The sequence below is a fragment of a genome, unplaced genomic scaffold, assembly GCF_019419815.1.
Source record: "Pyrus x bretschneideri cultivar Hongxiangsu unplaced genomic scaffold, Pyrus_bretschneideri_v1 Contig39, whole genome shotgun sequence".
Taxonomy (NCBI): Eukaryota; Viridiplantae; Streptophyta; class Magnoliopsida; order Rosales; family Rosaceae; genus Pyrus; species Pyrus x bretschneideri.
The window spans coordinates 1,207,669-1,229,599 of NW_025999712.1; the positions used below are offsets into that span (position 1 = coordinate 1,207,669).

General features: G+C 37.8%; 4 protein-coding genes across 19 annotated transcripts; 2 read left to right on the top strand and 2 right to left on the bottom strand.

Moving 5' to 3' along the window:
• The first annotated feature begins 1,319 nt into the window (after positions 1-1,319).
• On the top strand, positions 1,320-6,646 carry LOC103959000 (putative ion channel POLLUX-like 2). Of its 11 annotated transcripts, none has more exons than XM_048564403.1 (14): positions 1,320-1,636; positions 2,858-2,977; positions 3,073-3,191; positions 3,681-3,773; positions 3,892-3,965; positions 4,487-4,585; positions 4,747-4,822; positions 4,934-5,032; positions 5,126-5,265; positions 5,360-5,464; positions 5,634-5,749; positions 5,869-5,955; positions 6,084-6,176; positions 6,275-6,646. In XM_048564403.1, the coding sequence occupies exons 1-9, from the start codon at positions 1,546-1,548 to the stop codon at positions 5,162-5,164; spliced, it is 810 nt and encodes a 269-aa protein (XP_048420360.1). In that variant the 5' UTR covers positions 1,320-1,545; the 3' UTR covers positions 5,165-5,265; positions 5,360-5,464; positions 5,634-5,749; positions 5,869-5,955; positions 6,084-6,176; positions 6,275-6,646. The 11 variants fall into 11 exon arrangements, with proteins under 11 accessions (XP_048420360.1, XP_048420365.1, XP_048420363.1 ...); XM_048564401.1 differs by having other exon boundaries at positions 1,328-1,636; positions 3,489-3,773; XM_048564402.1 differs by lacking the exon at positions 4,487-4,585 and having other exon boundaries at positions 1,332-1,636; positions 3,489-3,773.
• Positions 6,647-8,333: 1,687 nt separating this feature from the next.
• Positions 8,334-9,524, top strand: LOC103931240 (photosynthetic NDH subunit of subcomplex B 5, chloroplastic). The gene is made up of 5 exons (XM_009340674.3): positions 8,334-8,606; positions 8,701-8,764; positions 8,877-8,939; positions 9,029-9,087; positions 9,175-9,524. The coding sequence occupies exons 1-5, from the start codon at positions 8,364-8,366 to the stop codon at positions 9,409-9,411; spliced, it is 666 nt and encodes a 221-aa protein (XP_009338949.2). The 5' UTR covers positions 8,334-8,363; the 3' UTR covers positions 9,412-9,524.
• A 561-nt stretch (positions 9,525-10,085) lies between these two features.
• On the bottom strand, positions 10,086-17,150 carry LOC103959002 (putative disease resistance RPP13-like protein 1). Of its 6 annotated transcripts, none has more exons than XM_048564397.1 (8): positions 13,048-17,149; positions 12,859-12,954; positions 12,407-12,503; positions 11,797-12,329; positions 11,604-11,703; positions 11,072-11,259; positions 10,583-10,749; positions 10,086-10,407 (listed from the first exon to the last, which is right to left on the bottom strand). In XM_048564397.1, exon 1 carries the CDS (start codon positions 17,059-17,061, stop codon positions 13,090-13,092), a length of 3,972 nt encoding a protein of 1,323 aa, XP_048420354.1. In that variant the 5' UTR covers positions 17,062-17,149; the 3' UTR covers positions 10,086-10,407; positions 10,583-10,749; positions 11,072-11,259; positions 11,604-11,703; positions 11,797-12,329; positions 12,407-12,503; positions 12,859-12,954; positions 13,048-13,089. The 6 variants fall into 6 exon arrangements, with proteins under 6 accessions (XP_048420354.1, XP_048420353.1, XP_048420355.1 ...); XM_048564396.1 differs by having other exon boundaries at positions 10,583-10,752; XM_048564398.1 differs by having other exon boundaries at positions 10,583-10,784.
• Positions 17,151-18,329: 1,179 nt separating this feature from the next.
• LOC103931229 (ran-binding protein 1 homolog a) lies at positions 18,330-21,528 on the bottom strand. Its single transcript, XM_009340659.3, has 4 exons — positions 21,299-21,528; positions 20,985-21,136; positions 20,733-20,858; positions 18,330-18,928 (listed from the first exon to the last, which is right to left on the bottom strand). The coding sequence occupies exons 1-4, from the start codon at positions 21,448-21,450 to the stop codon at positions 18,684-18,686; spliced, it is 675 nt and encodes a 224-aa protein (XP_009338934.2). The 5' UTR covers positions 21,451-21,528; the 3' UTR covers positions 18,330-18,683.
• Positions 21,529-21,931: the final 403 nt, after the last annotated feature.

Genomic DNA, 21,931 nt, shown 5'->3' on the forward strand with positions numbered 1-21,931 from the left:
TAGATTATATATATGTAACATTCCACATCGTCCAGATGAGTGATCCTTATATGTATATTGTCATTCCTACCTAGTACGAGGTCTTTTGGGAGCTCACTGGTTTCGGATTCCATTGGAACTCCAAAGTTAAGTGAGTAGAGCGCGCAAGCAATCCCATGATGGGTGACCCCCTAGGAAGTTGCTCGTAAGTTCCCAAAAATAAAACCGTGAGGAAATGCTAAGCCCAAAGCGGACAATATCATGTTACGGTGATGGAGCAGACCCTAAAGTGATCTGCCCCAGGCCGAGATGTGACAATATATGTGTGTGTGTAAAATGGATTATCATGCATATCCCAAAAGGATAAAGAATGGAGTAAAAAATTGCGTTCCTAGGTGTCAAAGAAGTCAAATAAAATAGAAGCGTGAGTTAAATTAGTTGGCTTACACTATCTCATTAAATTTGATTCTCTTGTAGTAAATTAGAGTAATTTAAAATATCAACACAGTAAATCAAAAGTTAAATGAAGTATTGGGTGAAAGATAACAAAGTGAACCATGTGCAGAAACTTCCAAACGTGCAGCCTTACAATTTGGTTTTTAGTCATTCGATTTAGGTCGGTTGTTTGTCGGAGAGTAGTGCTGGGTCCAGTCAGTTGATGGAATCATTTTTCATGTTATTTTAATAGGTTTGATCAGGTTAAAGACAACATTTACTTACGTTTCTCTTTTCTGTTTAAGTAAATTTTAGCAATGATTTTTTATTTTTAATTTAATTAGATCAATGATTCTTCAAATAAAAATTCATTACTATTGATGTTTCAACTCATCAAAACGTACATATATGATTCTTCAATTAAAAATTCATTACTATTGATCCATCAACTTTAATCCAACTAGAGAAATTATCCCTCAACTTTAACCCAATTGAATCAATTGATCATCAATTTTAACCCAATTGTAGCAATTGTTTTTCCAACATAACTCATTTTGACAAAATTCTGATGAAAATGACTATAGCTACATGTTTTGATGAGTTGAGGGACCTCAATTGTTGCAATGGTCATTTCAACATAATTTATTTTGACAAAATTTTAACGAAATTAATGAAAATGATCATAGCTACCCATTTCGATAAGTTGATGAACTAATGATAATGAACTTTTAGTTAAGAGATTATTGTTCTAATTTAATTAAAATTGAATAACCATTGCTTAAATTTACTTTACTATTTTATCCATCAAATATTAGACTTTTGGTGATCTTGTTGATGAACAATGAACAGTGAACAATCAACGACAAAAGGTTGGACAGCGACTATCCACTGTAGTTGCAAGCATTGCATTGGCAGCATGCAAAGGAAAGGAAATGACTTTTCGGGGAGGGTTGCCCACGTTGGATTTCCCGAAAAATCCTAAATTTTCATGATTTCCCCACTTTTCTGTTTCCTTTTTTTTTTTTCCCCCCAAAATTCCACTTAAAGTTTCTGCTGTTTCTCTCATCGGCCCCAGTTTCCTTCTTTCTTTTCTCTGAAGCCTCGAAACTTCTCTGGCTGACTGTAACAAACATGGTTCTTTTGAGTAGTCAGCTATACAGATTGCCGCTCTGCGTTTTGCCTCCTCGGTTCCGATCTCCCACCGTTTTTCTTCCCCAAAAAGGTATTCAGAATTTCATTTCTTCATCTTTTCAATTACCAAAAGTGATTTTTTTTATTTTTTTTGGTTGTTTGTATGGCATTGGCATTGGCATTCATATGGGTTTTCTTCGCATGGGATTTAATTTTAGAAAAACTAACGAAAGGTCTGAAAAAATTCTTTAACTTTAAGGAAAAATGACAAATAAAGGTTTAATGAATAGTATTATACATAAAAATATAGTTTTTTTTATTAAAAATGTGCAGGACCGGTGTGTTTCGGTAAAACTCTCTTTATTTTATTGATTGGTAATGGACTAGTAATGTTATATTATGCCCTCTGTCAACGATAATCTGGCTTCATTGTAGAAGTCGTCCTTGCATTTTCGTCTCTGAATTCGAATGTTAGATTCTTTGGTCTTCAAATTTAGTCCAAGGTTTACACTCCTGGTCATGAAAGCAAACTAATTTGGGGCATTTGGTTGGTGGTAACTTTTGAAGCTTTGTTTTTGGGTTAATCTTCGTGTGTTTCTTAGATATTTGTGAACTGGCTGGTGCTTGAAATTGTGAACTGTTGATTGTAATGTGAACCGAGAGATTTCAGGTTTTTAACTAATTGGGTAGTGCCAATTCTTTGATGGAAGTGTGAACTTGTTGGTAGACAAAGGGGCCGCGTATGGAGAGGAAGTACGGTGCTAGGGGAAAGGGAGTAATCAAGATGAGTACTTTTCGTGAGGAATTTTTCTGGGTTTGATTCGCCTTTCCTCTTCAGACTGGCATACTGAATTTCTGAGATTCTATATACTTTGGCTCAAATTGTACTGTTATTCGTATCTTCAATGAAATGGTCTACTTAAAGTAGTAATAAATGGCTTTCGCATGCGTTGCTTGTTTAAAAGTATGCGTTCTTCCTGTAGAGTAGGAATTTACTCATGAAAATTAGTTGATGTCTGATGCCCTATACATAAGTTCTCCTGGCTGAGCTCCGTTTCATAATCCTTATAAACTGTTAGGCAGGTACGGGACCATGATACAGGATTATAAACATTTAAGTTTTGAACGCAGCATATAATATTTTGTATGAAAAGCTTCCGACTTCTATCTGAAGCATATTGTGATAATACCATACTCTGTAACTGAGGGAAATTGTTATTTGTAGTACATTTGCTGATGTCTGTATTTGTGCAATGTACTGTATGATACATACATGGGGCAAGTGTTGAAGCACAGTTATTCTGAATTTTAGTGCAGACGAGCCATATGATGCTAACGTTGATGATACTTACCAGGAAATTAATGCCATGCCAATTTTGGTGGATCAAATCTTTGTCTTTACATGCAAGTAGTTTCATAGTACACAACAGAGGTGAGAATATTGTATGTATGCTTTATCATTTGTGAAAGCAAGGTATTGGTAACTTATATTCTTTCATGTTTCACTTACGTTTATTCTTTTTACAGCGAAATGTGAGGCCAGTTCTCAAAGGGCAGAAAATAAGCTAGATTCCACTGTGTATATAAATGTTGCAGATGATTTGAATGACCAACTCTTTTATACAGACCAAATTAATATTTCTCAGGTGAGCATTAGATGGAAATTTATTTATTTATCTGTTTAATTTCTAACAAGAGCATTAGATGGATGAATCTGCATAAGAGATTGTAATTTATTTTTTTAAATTTGAAAAAGAACATATCTTGAATTAGAATTGATTAAATCAGATAACAGCTTAAACCCCTTCGATGTTCCTCTATTTAGTGGTTTCACCTCTTATCAAGTATTTGTATCCATGACAACTTCAGATCTTGCATTTGACTCATGTCATGGCACTTCTAGTATTTAGTAAATTTCTTGACAGAATTTTCTGTATATGCAGGTTCTCGTAGCTAAAGTCATGATGGGATTGCTGTCCTTATATTTCTCAATTAGGCTAGGACAATCAAATGTTTTTCATACTTTCATTAAGATCGTCCAAGCAAAACTTCCCTCTATCATTCAAACTTTCGGGGCTGCCACCTTGCCCTTTTCCTGTATTTCTAATTCATTGAATAAACCTGTGCCTCTTCAGTTGGATGTGTCTGTTTCTTCATTTCGAGACATTAGATGGAGCTTTGCACTGTTACTGTATCTATTTAACATCCAACTTGAAAAGAATGTTGCCGCATAAGTGAAGATATCAGATGGAGCTTTGCATGGTTTCTATATCTATCATTTCATGCTTGTAATAATTTGTTTGGTCTATGTTCTCATTTAGTTAAGTTCTTTTGTAAATGTTTTTTAGGTTCTTTCTGGTGCTCCTGGTAGCATGCTTCTCATTTGTTGTCATTGGTGGTTTCCTATTCTACAAGTATAGGTAACCTATAATCCTTTCTAAGAGCAGTTCGAATTACTTTCTCTGGCATATTCTGCTTCATGTTGCTTTATTGTATTTCATTAAATAGCGTTTTTTTTTCCTGGTGTCTAGACTATCAGATTGATACAATCATTGGCCCATTTATAACAGCTGAAGTTTTCTAATATGGTATCACCATATCAGAGCTTTGGTGGTAGCAGCTTAGCAGGGGGTCCTGGATGCGGAACCCTCAATCCATTCCCCACTTCTTTGGTGCAGGGTGGGGTTTCATCTATATTTTTCTTTCTGTTTGATTTTAACATACAAAGAAAGAACGCGTTTGTGTGAGGGACAGTGTTAGATTGATATACATTGCTGACCAATTCCCTAGCAGCTTAAGCATTTGGGGTCCATAGTTGTCTAACACAAATGAATTTCTGAAACAATATGGTTTCATCATTTTCTTGCCGTCTTCTTCACAAGGGTCTCAGCATCTTAGACCAACAATTATTTTGTATTCTAACACTCCCCGTCAAATGCAGGCGTCTCTTCACTATTAAAGCCCAACATCTGGAATTCAACTTATATTGGTTACACTTGCAGGATTTGACCAGGATTTCCTGCTTTGATACCATGATAAAGTTTGTTGTTACCACACTATTCCGAAAAATTTAAGTTGTTACGATGTGGGCTGACAAATATTTGATATTCTAACGGTCAAGCAGTCTTTTAATAATATTTTTATCAAATGAATTAATTACTCATGTTTGTTTACAATCCGGATGCATTTCAAATTATACAGGGGTAGTAATGAGTCTTTGGAGGACTGCTTCTGGGAGGTTTGGGCATGTCTGTGTTCATCATCAACACATTTAAAAGTGTGATTTCGCTTCCTAATTTTATCATTTGGTTCATTCTAAAAGTTTTCACTAATTCTCTGTTTTCTTGGATGATTGTAAATAACATGCTTTGTAAAATGTACACTGCAGCAAAGAAGACGCATTGGACGTGTTATTGGTTTTGTTCTTGCAATATGGGGCAAATTATTTTACTCTCGCTTGTTGAGCACAATGAACGAACAGTTCAGGGTAAGTTCTTGGATCATGGAACATTATCGTACATCTAACTTATATGTAAACGGCATCCTTATGGCCATCATTTGCTCGGAACAATATGTACAGACTAAAAGAAGGCGCACAAATGCAAGTTCTGGAGACTGATCGTATCATTATTTGTGAGTGAACAGTCATCTTTCCTTTATACTAAAGCAACTAAACCAGTATCATGAACTTGCTGTCCGCTTACGTACTGCTACAGCTAGGTAATCTATTTCTTATACTCGAATGGAGGTTTTCATATCAGGATTGTGTAGTAAAATTACTGAATTGTGTTGTTGTTCGCTTATATGTGCACAGGAGGTAGAGAATTCTTCTTACGTCCAATCTCCCAAGAAAGCAGATGGACAAGCTCTCAGACAATTTAGACAAAGATCTTATACATATTGATATCCTTACAAAGAGGTAGGACTATAAGAAATCATCTAACACATCTGCGTCTGATTTTTTAAGGCCTTGGTGCAAGAAAATAAAAAATTATCAGTAAGAAATGATGTAATGGGTAATTTGATTTGATAATAAAATTGAGACTTTTTGTGCTTCTGATTCTTACTTTGGGGCTCTACACTTACAGTTGCAGCCTTAATTTAACAAAATCATTTGAAAGAGCCGCTGCCAACAAGGCACATGCAATAATTATACTGCCAAGGAAGGGAGACCGTTGAGAACTTGATCTACTTTTACTTCTATGTGAGAAATTATATTAGAGTATACAAGGTTTTCAACGAAGTTTCTTTGGAATTTCCTAGTATATTAGAAATTTACTCATCTCTCAAATGTGTTTTGACTTCACATCCTCATCTGTTTAGGTATGAAGTTGACACTGATGCTTTTTTTCTTCTGTTCTGGCTCTTCAGCCTATTCCCAACTTCGAATCTGTCCGCACAGTTGTTGAGGTATCTCACTAATCTAGTCTTCGTACTGAACTTTGTTATGAAGTTTGCTAAAATCATGTTAAATTTTCCGTCCCCAATGAATGCAGGTTTCATTAAACCGCGTATTTAACTATGCCTGCTTTTTTTAGGACAGGATATCGGCCTCTACATTAAAGAAGGAGAAAACCCTTCATTCTCTTAGCTTTCTGAAAGAGCAAAACTGCGGAAAGAAGTGGCAATAGGTTATGTGAAAAACAACAAGAACGTAAAAACGTCTTGATTTGGATTCGGCTCTTAAATTGCTTCAGACTTCTCATTCATATCTTATGCCATGTTGCAGGTTATTAATCCAGTTCCCAAGTCTGAACCCCTCTCCCTTGAGTTGACAGATTCATTGATGGTTATATCCGAACTTGAAGGAGAACAACCTATCATTCTGGAGAACCAATCAAGTTGAAACAACGGCCCAAATTTTGCTCGTGAAAGTTTGAATCCCATGCTAAATGGAAGTACTCATGTTTTGACAGTGAAAGTGTTCTCCGAGCTTGACCATAGAACCGGCATTAAACCAGCAAATCGGTGAAGAGACTGTTTGAGCTTCTTTCTTCTGCAGTATTAGCCTCTCTTTTGTTGTTAAGACCGTACCATTGATACAGAAACCACAATAATAAATGGAAATTTGTCCAATAAAGAAAATCTGGATTAACAGTAATAAGCATTATTAGCCATGTTAATTATACCTTGATATTGTCCTTATGTTCGAAATTTACAGTTCCGTCTAACTGTTGTAGTAATATGTCTCTTTCCGACGCTGGAAGACGTCCTAAGTTTGTGGGTTGAGTATGCCGTAAGGTACGCATTTTAGTAAGAAGTTAACTATAGCTGGCCACTTGTATAATGCTCTTTTAGCAACAGATCAAAGTTTGAATAGAGTCTCGTTCTTTTGGTCACCTGATGACGAAGGATTGATGGTCACTCACCTTTAGATTTGATACCAAGAATTGAGATTAAAACAATAAAAACACGTCCATTTAATCTCAACGTTTGGTATCAAAGTCAAATGTGAGTAAGCATGAATTCCTTGGTTACCAGATAAGTAAGAGAAGATTTTTGTAGTGACGAAGAGAACATTCTGAGTCTGAGTAACAAAGGGTGATCCAAATCTGAATGCTTGATCCATGCACCACTATATTGTCAAATCTCAAATAAGACCATGTCTAATGTTATGTGTTAAGAATGATATGAGTTTCATGAGAATACAACTAAGCTATTTGCTTATAACAATCAATCAAATTCCACATAAAACAATAAAATCCGATTAAAGAACGTCGTTACTAATGAAAATATTAAGCATTCCAAGGTTTCAAAATGATATGATGCTTATTATAGGGATTCAATTCGTATATCGTAATACGCTTGAAATAATTTCACTATGAAATTGTTTGGCAGCTCATATAAGAGACTGAATATGATTAATAATACAGACTCGGTTGTTCGGTAGATTTATATTCAAAAGTACTTGGATAATTTAGGATATTGCTATTCATGGTATTTTTACCCTCTACACACCTTTTTTTTTTTATTATTATTTTTTTTTTTTAACAAACAATGGTATCTACACTAAGGATAGAGGAGTGAGGTAAGTCTTACAATGTGTTTGTCATAATCATGTGATGCAACTTCACATTTGGTAAGAATCAAACCTAAGACTTTTCACTTACAAGTGAAAATGAATACCACTAGACCGTAGTATTAAGTGGCCCCACACTCTCTTGTTAATCATTAATTTTCTTCAATTAATTCGATCAGACAGCTAGAAATTGAGAGAGTATGTGGACAGTAAAAATAGGGGTGTGGATAGCACCACCCAAAATTATATTTAAAGAATTATAAATATTAATGAGTGGTTTCATTCATTTTAACAATGTATTTCTTTTATATAAATTAATTGCGAATTCACCATTTATAAGGTTCGAACATTAGACATCTTACTTACAAGGAAATTAATGAAAAATACTTGAAACTTTTGAGTTTTAAGGAGAATGACAAAATAAAGGATAAAGTAGTATAAAATTTATATTTTAGTGTAAAAATGTGATTTTTTTTTTTGTTAAAATAAATAGTACCGGAGCTTTTCATTAAAGTTATCTAAAAAAAAATTCCAAATTTTAGACCAATCTCTAAATAGGGATCAAACTTTTAGTTACTACATCCTGTGACGTAAATACTGGAATGGCCAGTTATCGGTTGCCACGCGTGCCACAATACAATGAACTCTTCCATCCTCAATACGTGGCGAATTTCAATTAGTCGTTCTCAAGATTCAAGGACACCGGCAGTGACTTATATCATGCCTTACCGTTGAGAGAAGAAGCGCTTATTTGAGCGTTGCACGACGGCCACAAAATCGAAGATAATCCAAACCAGAAATGGCGGTGTGCTCTTCACTCTCGGCTGTCTCTCCTTACGCAGTTCCCAAACTGAGCTCGAAGCTGTCGGAATCTAGGGCGATGGTTTCTCGGAGTACTCAGACACATAGGACCTCCGAATTGTACAGAAGCTTGGGGAAGACAAGGTTGAGTACCAGGCTGAGTGCAGCTGGGTTCGCGGAGATTGAGCCCGATCTCCGCGAAGACCCCCATGATCGTTGGGAGACTAACAGTATCAGCATGGTATAAACTATAAACGCTCACTGACTGTACAAGTTCATGTGATCATATGAATGTATCATGATTAGTGATTAATTAAGTATGGTTAATTTTGCAGGATGATTTTAAGTTCGGGGAGTATGATGACCACCACACTTACCACGAAGGCGAAGAGAAGAAGGGTACCCTGTTTCTATGAGTTAGCGCACTTAGTGGCGGGTAGTCTAACATTTTATGTTATTAAATTATTCGTGCCCAGAACCGTGATTTGTTTCTGCAAACTCTCTTATCCAGGAAGCTTTTGGGGTTCAATAGCAGAAGACATTGAAGCGGTTGGAACCCCTACAGGTTTTCAGGGTACATGCGAATGCTTACCAGACAACTTTGATCATTCACTAACCTACATTACAGCAAACGAACATTATCTGTTTTGGTTGTTTCGGCAGGTCTTATATCGTGGCTTTTTCTCCCTGCAATTGCTGCCGGAATGTATTTCAACGCTCCGGTAATGCCAATTGTTTTGCATTCGTTAACATGATGGTCTTGTTCATCGTCGCATAGGAAATCATATCCCAAATGCATTGTTTTCCAGGGGGAGTACTTGTACATTGGCGCCGGTCTGTTTACAATTGTGTTTTGCATCATTGAGATGGATAAGCCGGACAAACCCCACAACTTTGAACCCCAGATATACAACATGGAGAGGGGAGCTCGTGACAAGCTGATAGCGGACTACAACACCATGGATATATGGGATTTCAATGAGAAATATGGAGATCTGTGGGATTTCACTGTGACTGTCAAGAAGGAAGATATTATGAAGAGATAAAAATTCATGTGTAGTAAATTCCGCCGTAATTAATATGGGATTTCTCAAGTTCTCAACCAGCTTGAGCATGAAAGGTATATAGCTATCAATTCAGTCCTCTTTCTGTTGCTTCCTTTCTTTCTGCATCGGCTTTTTTACTTTCTTGTTTACATATTAGGCTTAGGAATTGAAATTTAGAAGGGAATGAGAACATATATATAATTTTGTCATATATTATTGGATGGTGTATTAAAGAAATAATGTGGTTCATCATGGTGACCATGTAGAGCAAAATCCAATAACAATGATAAATTATTTCATGTTCTGCTCACCAAAGAAGCCAAATAGAAATGTGCAGTTGACACGAGTTTAGCTAAGTTAGCTATGCTTCTCTCTTTTGCATCCGATTTTGACTTCCCTTCCTCGTATTTTAATTGAATTTAGTGTAGAATGATAGAAATAAATAGGCATGAAAAGGTTATGCACACATTTTTTCAACGTTTACACTTTTCATTACCAAGAGCCAAAATTAAGATGGTGAGCAGGAGCCATGAAATGAAAATTAGCGTATAAAAATCATTACCGTGGTTAAACTAAAAAATAAATACCTAACTCCATTAGTTTATATTAAGATTTATTCCTAGTTGCAAGAAGCTTGTGAGTTGGTTAAGAGCGTGTTTTTGCAACCGCCTGCATAAAAAATAAGCACCCAAATTTTAGACCAAACTTCAAATAGGGATCAAACCATTAGTTACTACATCCTGTGACGTAAATACAAGAATGGCCAGTTATCGGCTGCCACGCGTACCCCAATACAATGAACTCTTTCATCCTCAATACGTGGCGAATTTCGATTATTCAAACCACGCCCGTATGACAAAGAAATATATCATCCGGGGGTTCCATCATCTTCCTTTAGAGGTGCATCATCTTCATGCCAAAAATGCTTAGGAAATTGATGTGAGCTAACATCTGTTGCCTCAGACAATTGCCTCTTTAAGTTCCACAATAAGGACTCTGCAGCAATGACGCCACCATATTCAAACCAAATAAGTCAGTGCAGCACGTATATAGGTGAATTACACATTTGTGTTTGTAAAGAAACTCATCCGCACCAACATTAAATCCACCATATTCAAACGAAATCAGAACGATGAAAAGAAACAAAAAACATCGTCCAAGGGTTACCTACATGATATATCTGTTGCACCAGCGTGAAGATCACTAGGACATCGGAAGAAAACTAGAAAAGCATGCCACGGCTGTTAACTCATGCCAGACAGGTTCAGTAATTGATGCAAGCTAGCATATGTTCCCTTGGGTAATTCTACTTTACAGTTCCACACCACAGTTTGCTCGCTGCTGCATCCACAAAGGCCATAAATGAGTGTGTCCTGGCACACTGTATCAACAGATGCTTAGGATTGATTTTACAAAATTCTTGATAACTGATGCTGATTCACGCAACCGATAAATGGTAAAAAGAATACAGAACAGTTGAATAATGCATCAATAATACACATGAGCTACTGAGTCTGCAACTTTGATTCTCATAACTTTCAAAAACATTTCTTCTTTTTCTCTGCCCCTCCCTCCCCACTCACTCTTTGTCTCTCATCAAGAAGTTTATGTTGGGCATAAATAAAAAGAATGAAACGAAAAGAAACATCAGAAAACACACCTCGAAAGATTTAACTACACACATCTTTCCATTTGTCAGCTGCGATTATATGATCGGAACCACAAGGGCATAAAGTATCAACGCAAGCTTCAAGCTGGTATCTGAATAAAGAAAACGAGACAGCCTGCCAATGGAGAAGGAGGAAAGTGTGGATGCAAGTTTGTGCCGCCTATGTCGCAAGTAGGCTTCTGCAGACCAAAATAAGCGGTATTGATGGTTTTTATTATTTTTGATATAAGAAACATTCATGCTTTCAATAAGAAATCAATGAAGTCCGAAACCGGAATGCGGATGCAGCGACGTTAACAAATAACGACACCATTTTTCCCTGAAGCCCAGGAATAAAACATATTCCAAAAGTTCTTGGTCAAAAAATTGTGAGTTTTCGAAGTACTATATATTCTATAAGTGAGAAACAAATTGATAATTGCAAAATTTGTAAGAGATGAGAAAGAAAATGCAGAGATGAGAAACAAATTGCAAAATTTGTATTTCTGAAACGTTAACACATTATTCGGTTATGAAAGAGTACCTATACATGTTGCACTTTTGATGCTTACTATATATGCTGGATTGATCCTCTTCATACCATCCGAAAATGTTGAAGATGTGGGGATAATGTGTCTTCTTTGCTGCAAAGAAAAAATTGATCAATATGCTATGATTCTTATTTCTATTATGTCCTTCATTTTTCAAACTATTGAAGGTAATTAGATGCAAAATACCTGAGATATCTTGGCCCAATCTTCTCCCGTCTTATTCTCATACCTTTTCTCTAGGGTGGAACAAGAGTAGATCTCCAGGTAAGAAAGAGATGGCAGCAAACCGTTTTCTGGCATGAATTGGAGTTTTGGACACCCAGAAATTCGTAGCTCTTGAAGAGAAGTCCCTCTGCTGGAAGGAATTCCAGACTTGGGCAATTACAAATAATTAGATATTGAAGAGAAATGAGGTGTTGAATTCCCTCTCGTGGCAGGAATTCCAGACTTGGGCAATCTGCAATAGTTAGCCGGTGAAGAGAAGCGAGGTGTCAAAGTCCTTTTACGTCCACCGATTTCAGACTTGAATGTCCAGCGATGCGGAGATGTTTAAGAGTAGCAGGGAGCATCTGTTCCTTGAGCAACGGTGCTTAGATCTCGCCAGCAATTGCAAATTCTTCAAGGGAGACAAGTCCTTGTAATCCCCACTCCACTGAAGGCTTCAATTTGTCGCAATCCCAGAACTCCAATCTTCGAAGATATTTCATTTTGGGCAGGCACTGTATTGCATCAAAATTAGAAATGTAAAGTGTGGACAAGAACTTCTTCACTACTCTCTCTATTAATGGTAACAGACCTGGGCATCCTCCAATAACTATTTCCAATGAATTCTGTAAGTAGTCCACGTTAAGCCAATGGAGGAGGAAAGTGTGGATGCAAGTTTGCGTAGGCTTCTGCAGACCAAAATAAGCAGTATTGATGGTTTTTATTATTTTTGATATACGAAACATGCATGCTTTCAATAAGAAATGAATGAAATCCGAAACCAGAATGCGGATGCAGAAACGTTATCATATAACAGCTCCATTTTTCCCTAAAGTCCAGGAATAAACATATTCCAAAAGTTCTTGGACAAAAAATTGTGAGTTTTCGAACTAGTATATATTCTATAAGTGACGCCAGGGATAAGGCTAGAGATTAAACAAGAGCAAACAATACTTGACAAAGAAAATGGGAGAGATGAGAAACAAATTGCAAAATTTTGTAATTTCTGAAATGTTAATACATTATTCGGTTATGAAAGAGCACCTATACATGTTGCACTTTTGATGCTTACTATGCTGGATTGATCCTCTTCATACCATCCGAAAATGTTAAAGATGTAGCGATAATGTGTCTTCCTTCCTGCAAAGAAATATTTGATCAATATGCTATGATTCTTATTTCTGTTATGTCTTTTATTTTTCAAACTATTCAAGTTAATTAGATGCAAAATACCTGAGAGTGAAATGCCACAACTTTGTATGAGAGAGACAGAGCTCATATGATCACTTCGCCGTTTATCCGTATGCAAGGAATGTGAGATATCTTGGCCCAATCTTCTCCTTTCTTATCCTCGTACCTTTTCTCCAGGGTGGAACAATTGTAGATCTCCAGGAAAGAAAGAGAGGGCGGCAAACCGTTTTCTGGCAGGAATTGGAGTTTTGGACACCCAGAAATTTCTAGCTTTTGAAGAGAAGTGAGGTGTTGAAGTCCCTCTCGTGGCAGGAATTCCAGACTTGGGCAATCACCAATGGTTAGATATTGAAGAGAAGTGAGGTGTTGAAGTCCCTCTCGTGGCAGGAATTCCAGACTTGGGCAATTACAAATAGATAGATATTGAAGAGAAGCGAGGTGTCGAAGTGCTTTTACGTCCACCACCGATTTCAGATTTGATAGTCCAAAGATGCCGAGACAGTTAAGAGTAGTAGGGAGCAGGAGCTGTTCCTTGAGCAACGGCGCCCAGATCTCGCCAACAATTTCAAATTGTTTAAGGGAGACAAGTCCTTGTAATCCCCACTCCACTGAAGGCTTCACTTTGTCGCAACCTCTAACAACAAAATATCGCAGGTTGGGAGGCAAACCCCCTTGGGCAAATGATACCAGATTTGGAAGACTGTATAAATACAATGCTTCAAGGGCGGTGAGGGTGCCAATTCGTTCGGGGAACGACTTCAAATTCTTGCAGCCAATGACTTGCAAGTGTCTCAAGTTGGGAGTGGGCAGTCCTCCGTCCGGGAAAGACGCCAGATTTGGACAGCGGTGGATTCGCAGGGAGTTGAGGTGGCTTAGGTTCTGATCAACTCCTTCAATAGAAAAGGATTCCAGATTCTCACAACCATTGATTACAAGAGTTGAAAGTTTGGGGAAAACGCCCAACGGGAAGGACCTCACTGAATGAAAACTCTTGATTATCTCCAAATGCTCAAGTGATGTCAATTCGGCCATCATCTCATGAGATAAGAACTCTAATGACGACACGGTTGGGCAATTCTCGAATACCAACGTTCGAAGATATTTCATTTTGGGCAGGCACTGTATTGCATCAAATTTAGAAATTAAAAGTGTGGACAAGAACTTCTTCTCTACTCTCTCTATTAATGGTAACAGACCTGGGCATCCTCCAATACCTATTTCCAATGAATTCTGTAAGTAGTCCATGTTAAGACCACTACTACTACTGGCCCATTCATCATGCAGACGTAGATATCCACATCCAAACACGTTAAGTGTTTTCAAGCATGGAAGACGATTGGGCAAGTATCCTCTCAGCTTCGGACAATCGATTATTATCATCTTCTGGAGACAAGGAAAGGGCTGAAGTACAGAAGCTCCACTTGGACTCGGTCGACAATTCTCCCACTCTTCCCACTCTGGCATCTCCTCAAACTCCAGCGTCTTCAGAGACCGAAAGGGCTGAATTACAGAAGCTCCATTAAGATCACCATAGAATTCAACACCAACCGTCCTAACAAATTTCATCCTTCTGATACGTAGCTCTTGAAGAGTGGGCAGCTGCCCAAAACTTGGCAAGGACAAACAATACTTACAATCACTGATCCACATGAACTGTATGTTCGAGAAGGAATTAGAGCTTCCTAACCAGTTTGGGAAGCTGGTTCCTCCATAGAATCTGATAGTCAGTTTCTCCAAATTTGCAGAAGGTTGGAGCTTGTCAAGCACATCTCTCTCCTTTTGGGAATCATCGGCTTCCTCATCACCCCATGCCAACTCTAAGTCATTGAGTTCTTTCTTATTCTTCAAATTGGCTTCCAAAGCATCCACAACATCAACTACATTTTGCAGATTTGAAATACAAAGTCTTCCTTGAAGATGCTGCAACTCCCTTAATTCTCCAATGCTAGATCCGGTATATTTCCCCACAACAAAGTCAGTTAATGTTCTCAAACTCTTTAGTCTTCCAATTTCCACTGGCATCCCTTCTATCTTTGTTCCACTGACATCGAGGTAGTGCAAACTACTCAATTCCCTCATATCTGCTGGTAATTTAGTAAGGCAATAGCAACCTGCCAACGTTAACGTCCGTAAATTTTTCAATTTTCTCATGTCTGCTGGCAGTTCAATGAGATTACGACAATCTGACAGCAGTAACGTCTGCAAATTGTAGAGAGTGCAAACTGCACCAGGTAAGCTTACAATTGCCGTCCGGGAGAGATCCAGGTAGCGCAGGTGAATGAGATTGCCCACAGAATCAGGTACTTCAGCAAGATATTGATAACGGGACAATGATAAAACCCGTAAACGTTTCAGGGATGGCAACAAATCATGTAGAAACTTTTTACTTATGTGGAAGAACCCGACATATATTGAGATAGGTAGGAAGGTCCGCAGACACTTAGCCCCATTTAATGGCTCAAATTTTTTAGCAGCATCAAATTCTCCCCTAGCATATGACAAATGACGAAGTCTTTTAACTTCTTGTGATTCCCTCTCTTCCAACCTGAGAAAAAATCCCCTAGCCATGAACCGACCCAAGTCGTTAAGAAGATCATGCATTGTAAAACCATCCTCCCCTGATTTTTGAAGTAGTGATCGTGATACTAGCTCGTCAAAGTAACTTCTAGCCGTGTCTTCCATTCTTGTCCCATTGAAACCTTGCGGAATGAAACCTTCTGCCATCCAAAGTAGAACCATATCTTCCTTCTTGAACTGATAGTCTTTTGGAAATAGTGAACAATACACAAAGCATCGTTTCAACTGAGCAGGAAGATAATGATAACTCAACCGTAGGGCTGGAAGGATACCACTTTCATCACAAGGTAGCTCCCAAAGACTACTATTTAATAACATGTTCCATTCCTTGAAGTCTCTCTGGCAACGTAATAGACCCCCGAGTGTTTCTGCTGCTAAAGGCAACCCATTGCACTTGCGTGCAATTTTCTTGCCAATTTCTTCCAAAGTTGGATGTGCGTTGTGGTTTTTGTTTCCAAATGCATGGTTTGCAAGTAACATCCAACAATCTTCGTGCGACAAAGGCTTCAAGTGTTGAATGAGAACATTATTCATGTGAGATGCGACCTTTCCGCTTCGTGTTGTCACGATGACTTTACTTCCCCTTGCCCCGGAAGTAAAAGGAGCTTGCAGGCGCTGCAATTCAGAATAGCTGTCATTCCAAAGGTCATCCAACACAAATAAGAATTTCTCTCCCCTCAGTCGTTCTCGAAGTTCAACTTGAAGCAAATTCAAATCTGTCATGTTACAAGGTTTTGATGTGACCGACTCGAGAAGAGTTTTAGTCACCCTAATAGCATCATAATCTTCTGAAACACATGCCCAAGATCTACGGGTAAAGTGCTTGTTCACCTTATCATGGTTGTAAAGGGCTCGAGCAAGGGTCGTCTTGCCAACCCCGCCCATACCAACAATGGTGAGGATAGATACATCATCAGAGAACAAGACTTTTGATAAATTTTCTTTATCTTCGTCTCTTCCATATACAAAAGGTTCATGAATCAAGGAAGTTGTTGGAGTTCTTTGTGAAACCTTCCTCCCAACAACTTCTGTAAGACCAAGGGCAACTTTCTGTTGCACAAAGCCCTCCAGCCTTTGTAATAACCCTTGTATCTCAACATTCATGCTTCGATAAAAATTACTACGAGAAGGAGAGAAGAAGTCCAACACCTTTTTGGTTAATTTCTCGGTTTGACCTTCACCTTCCACCTTGCATCGCAAAGCTTCAGTGTCGATCTCATCCAGCAGGTCCTCCGCGTCGAAGACAGCATGTTTGAGCTCGTCAAGCCAGTCTCTCACAGCAGGGTTTGAAATTTGCTTCTCTTCCGCATCGTTGAGCACTGCATAAAGGGTGAGCAGCGTCGTCTTCAGTTTCATGAGGAGTGGTTCATCCAGCTTCTTCTGCCGGAACAAGTCACCGAAGTCGGCTGAAGCAATTCTGTCACACAGCACCTGGATGGAAGCGGAGATAAAAGCCTCTCCAATCAAAGCGGCAGCCATTTTTCTCTTTGGTTGCTTAGTTTGCTAGTAGCTCAATGAAGAAGAAAAGGCTTTTGAGATTGTAATTATTGATGCATCCCAATTCGTAAAGAACTTGTGATTGGTCAGTTGACCATAAAAGAACTTGTGATTGGTCTGTAATTAGTCTTTTGGTTCAAATGTTGTCCCATGGATCCAGATCTGGATCTTTTTATTGGTAGCCTACAACATCGTGGCCGTTGATTCAAAGTGGATGCAAATCGTACGGCCATTAAATTTGTTAATTTACACAAACATCGAGGCGTTGCTTAATGGTTTCCAGCTGGTGCTTCTCCTGAAAAACGAGGCGCTCCCTTTTCTGGGAGAGTGACTCACATGACGACGTTAAATCAGAACATGTGAAATTGTGAGATAATAAAAGAGAAGATAAATGTTTAGGGGATTTTTTAAAAAGGGTTTTTTGATATGGATCAAAGTAACTAAAAATTAAACTTATTTTAAAAATAAAAAATCATTAAAAATTGAACTTATTTCAAAAGATAATCTATAAAATTGGATCTATTTCAAAAGAGGTTTTTGATATGGGTCCAAACTAACTAAAAATTAAACCTATTTCAAAAATCAAAAGTCAATAAAAATTGGATCAATTTCAAATTTTTCCTTTTTAAAATTAGAACTTTTCAATCATTCTTTGTCATTTTATAATTTAATATTAATTTTTGTGTTATTATAAATTGTTTATGAAATTAATTCATTCCATCAAGATGATCTTTGAAATTGAAAATCGGTCAATATAATCTTTCTAATGTCAAAATTAAAATTAAAAAAAATTCTCCCGTCATCTTCGTCAAGATGGCAGCCAAGCCTGCGGGAGGAACACAACAAGAGAATAAAAAAACTCCCTACCTTCATCTATCACTCCCCTCTGTATTTGTTTCTCTCACAGCACAGACCACCCCGCCTTCGCAATCTGAAACGATGCAATAGCACTGAACGATGAACTCTGCGATTTCGAACAAGGACGAACATGATCTGGAACAAGGAACGACCAACTCCTCAAGGAAATTGCAATTTTGTGTTTTGTTTTTGTTGATAGGGTGTGTCGTGGCTTCGTGGTTCCTCTTGAGATTGGATGGTGGGGTGTGGATACTGCGTACTGGGGAAAGAAAGGGGAAATAAAGGGGTTGTAGACAAAGATTATGGATTAGTAAACGCATCCTAAATTCATAGGGGTTCCCCTGCGTCAAGGGTATTTTGTAACAGGGAGGCAACTCTTTAAGTATTCGTGATGCAGTAATGGATCGGATGTTTTATAACAGCCAAATTGTTTCATAAACAGGGAAGCCATGTTTCGGTACACCACATTTGCCCACAAATAAAATTCAAGACCCTAAAAACAAATCAAGAAATTATATCCAAACAAAACGTCCTCGGTTTATATCAAGTAATTTTCACTGACCTGGAACTTACTCCCAAGTAATCAAATAGGATGGGAAACTCCGTGACAACAAAACCATACTGAGAGTAACACACCACTCTTCAACCTTCAAACATGACCCGAAAGTCTAACCCGACTTTCGACGACGACGTCGCCGACACCAATTGGACAAAACTATAGACCCATAGAAAAATACCGTCACTCTTCACTCTTGATCGTCTTTCTTCTCTTCCTTGGCAGCAGGTGCCTTTTCTTCTGCCTTCTCCTCAGCAGGTGATTCTTCTTTTACTGCATCGCTCTTCTTAGCTGCAGCAGGTGCCTCTGCCTGAGACTTCTCCCCAACACTCAATTTATCGAGAAGCCCAGCAGCTTCAGTGGCTTCTTTGCTTTCTTCTTCTGGACTCTGGGATTCAGCAACTTCTTGAAACTTCTCCATGAACAATTTGTTATCTGATAAAGAAAAAAACAATCAAACATCGATAAGCTACTTGCGTGATGATGGTTGGGACCTTGTACCAAGATCTGCTATAAACACATTTAACGCTTGATGAGAGATGAAAATGCGGAAAATGCAACTGAATGGATGATGCTGCAGAGAAAGAACCACTGCAAATGCATCATGGCTATAGGAAAAGTTTACATTGGATCCTTTCAGAAGGTAGACATCTCCCAAAGCTCATACTGAATTGTATAATATCAGTAACGCACTACCAAATAATTGAGATGGTAGGAAGAATCTACTCCCAGAAATAATGCTACAGAAAAATTATTCATTCAAATCAATACACATGCATGTCAGAGAAAGCATGGCAGAGGATGTCACCTCCTTATTATATGCTTATGAAAAATAATGCTCTAGATCTATGGTTCTATACACACTTAAGAGAAATAATACAACTTGAGTTACAATTTAAATCAAGATCCGTAGGCAACATATCTGCTAATTTATGGTTTCCTGTATATCTTGACAACACTCCTGAAAGCTAAGATTTATTTACTCATAAAGAGAAACACCTAGGACCTTGAAGTCTCAGAAACTGATTACCCTATACTTTATAAAGGCAGCACCACTACACAGAAGCCTTTGAAGAATTGATGCCCATTTTTCCTAATATAAACTCAAGTCAAATCAAAGACCATAACTCTCTCTAATCAACGAAGAACTCAAATCTATTGTGTTTGCTCTGTTATTCCCGAATATTCATATTCCCACGTTCCATAGTATGTAAGGGAACCTAATTCACCACGACTACGTGCACTACTGAGAGATATTCAGTAAAACATATTTTGGTCCAACACTGACTTCAAAAGCTCTAAAGTTCATAACCTCTTCAATTTGCAAGCAACATTAGTGCAAGGAAGCCAAAAGGTATAAATTCTTACACGTTCCAACATGCAGGTAAAGTTTCCAAACGGTAAAAATGTGTGCTTTAAAGCCTAATTGGAACACATCCCCGTAAGTTTTAAGCTTAGTTAGAATGTACAATTCCTCATTGCGGTGAGGTGATCATAGCTTTACAAAAGAAAATTAAGGAAGAAAACCCACTTTAAATATATGATTAACACCAACACAATCGGTAAAAGAGATGTTTTCATTCAAGTATCAGCAAATTACTCACATGCGAGAAGAAACAAAAAACAACATCCATACAAAAGGGTTAGACCTAAACTCTTAACATCCAATAAAAAGAGAGCAAGTCATGGTGTCCCACATATACACATGTCCAACAAGTACATCTTTTCAAAGTTAGTAATTTCAATGTTTAAATGTGGGTTTTGTATTAGTTAACTTTTTTTTTGCCAGCAATGTATTAGCTACTTACTGGAGAGCATCACTTGGTACACTCTCAAGTCATACCAAATACATTAATAAATTAACTCAAATTTACATCATCAAATAATACATAACACAGATATACACGTATTTATTATGACTGAATCTAGTCAGACCACTCATCACACACAATTTCAAATCAAATTGTGATATCAATAGCATCCCTCTTCAAAGCCACTATCAAACATTCAACTCTAAACATTAAAAAACAATATCTTATTGAACTCGGACAAAGGTAATTAGAAGAAACGAAAAATTATTAAATTCGGATATTTCATGAGTTCAAAATAGCTACAGATTACATACATATACGAAAGTAAGAGATAGTACCAAGTATACTACCATCTAATATCAAGCAAAACCAAAAATAAAGATTACGATCAGATAAACTTATAAAGTAGATCAAACAAATTAACTCACTTTCAATTGAAGCAAATCTAATGCAGAAAAGCTCCTCCTTCAATTCCCCATCAGCAAAATCGGTTGCGTGCCAAACACAGGACTTCTCATTCCCTGCGTGCTCCTGGACTGTCATCTTCGGTAGAACTGCAGTTAACAACATAACAGAGCACAAGCAAAAATATTCAAAACCCTAAACCCAAAATAATAACAGAGCACAGCAAAATCGGTTCTGTACAATTACAATGGAATACTAGACTATGAGAGACTAACCAAGATGATTGGCGCAGATCTTTAGGGTTTTGGACTGCCGCATGACAAGGCGGACTTTTCCAGTCTTCTTGTGCTTGAGAAACTTGACAGTGCCGGCACCTCGCTCCTTCCATTGATTACCGTCTTTATCAAATCGGTAAAGCTTCGCCTTCCTATTTACACAAACACAGCAGACAGATTAATAAGAATTTAAAACGTTCAGTGCGCTAATCGAATCGAATCAGAACAAAACCCTAGCTACGTTTTTCCAGATCAGAGTAAAAAGCGAAAAACCTGAGTATTCGACGAGAAATGAATCGGGGGAAGAGACTTACAGATCGAGGATGGCGTCTTCCTCTTCCTCACCGGTGGTGACGGCGACCTCCTCCAGCCGAACGATCGGAGCGACCTGAGCTCCGGTGTCCTCGTCATCGCCGGCGAGTGGTGCCTCCTCGTCGTCTCTGTGCCCTGGATCGGCGCTCGACATCTTGTAGAGAGAGAAAAGTATGAAGTAGGAGGAGTAGTAGATATGGGAGTGAGAGAGATTAGGGAAGGGGATCAGGGTTGAGGGTTATGGGGGCTTTTATAGTAGTAGGAGCGTGAGTAATACGCCATTCAAAACATAGACGACCAAGGCCCAAATTCTTAAACCCAAAATAATTTTAAATTCCCTACCATACATTTTTTTTTTAATTTAAAAAAACAATTGTTCTGTTGTTCAGTACTACGATCTGGTGGTACTCGGTATTCTTCTTTATTTGTAAGTAAGAATTTTTAGGTTTAAATCTCGTGTATAGTGAATTCGATATCAAATTAGATTGTCTATTGTATGATTTAACCGAACTCCCCTTCCCTCCTAATGTAACATATATCTTTGTACTCAAAAAAAAAAAAACACAATAGTTCTCTTTGTTCAAAAAAAAAAAAAAAACAACCAATAGTTCTCTAGAGATATTTAAAAAAAAAAA

Excerpts from the sequence above, each read along its gene's own strand:
- LOC103959000 (XM_048564401.1), top strand. The coding sequence starts at position 1,546 with ATGGTTCTTTTGAGTAGTCAGCTATACAGATTGCCGCTCTGCGTTTTG. Across the intron at positions 4,586-4,746 it reads TGCTTTGATACCATGATAAA|GGGTAGTAATGAGTCTTTGG; the intron begins GTTTGTTGTTAC and ends CAAATTATACAG. Across the intron at positions 5,033-5,125 it reads CAATGAACGAACAGTTCAGG|ACTAAAAGAAGGCGCACAAA; the intron begins GTAAGTTCTTGG and ends CAATATGTACAG.
- LOC103931240 (XM_009340674.3), top strand. The coding sequence starts at position 8,364 with ATGGCGGTGTGCTCTTCACTCTCGGCTGTCTCTCCTTACGCAGTTCCC. Across the intron at positions 8,765-8,876 it reads CGAAGGCGAAGAGAAGAAGG|GAAGCTTTTGGGGTTCAATA; the intron begins GTACCCTGTTTC and ends TCTCTTATCCAG. Across the intron at positions 9,088-9,174 it reads GAATGTATTTCAACGCTCCG|GGGGAGTACTTGTACATTGG; the intron begins GTAATGCCAATT and ends ATTGTTTTCCAG.
- LOC103959002 (XM_048564400.1), bottom strand. The coding sequence starts at position 17,061 with ATGGCTGCCGCTTTGATTGGAGAGGCTTTTATCTCCGCTTCCATCCAG.
- LOC103931229 (XM_009340659.3), bottom strand. The coding sequence starts at position 21,450 with ATGTCGAGCGCCGATCCAGGGCACAGAGACGACGAGGAGGCACCACTC. Across the intron at positions 21,137-21,298 it reads GAAGACGCCATCCTCGATCT|GAAGGCGAAGCTTTACCGAT; the intron begins GTAAGTCTCTTC and ends TTGTGTAAATAG. Across the intron at positions 18,929-20,732 it reads TAGATTTGCTTCAATTGAAA|ATAACAAATTGTTCATGGAG; the intron begins GTGAGTTAATTT and ends TTTCTTTATCAG.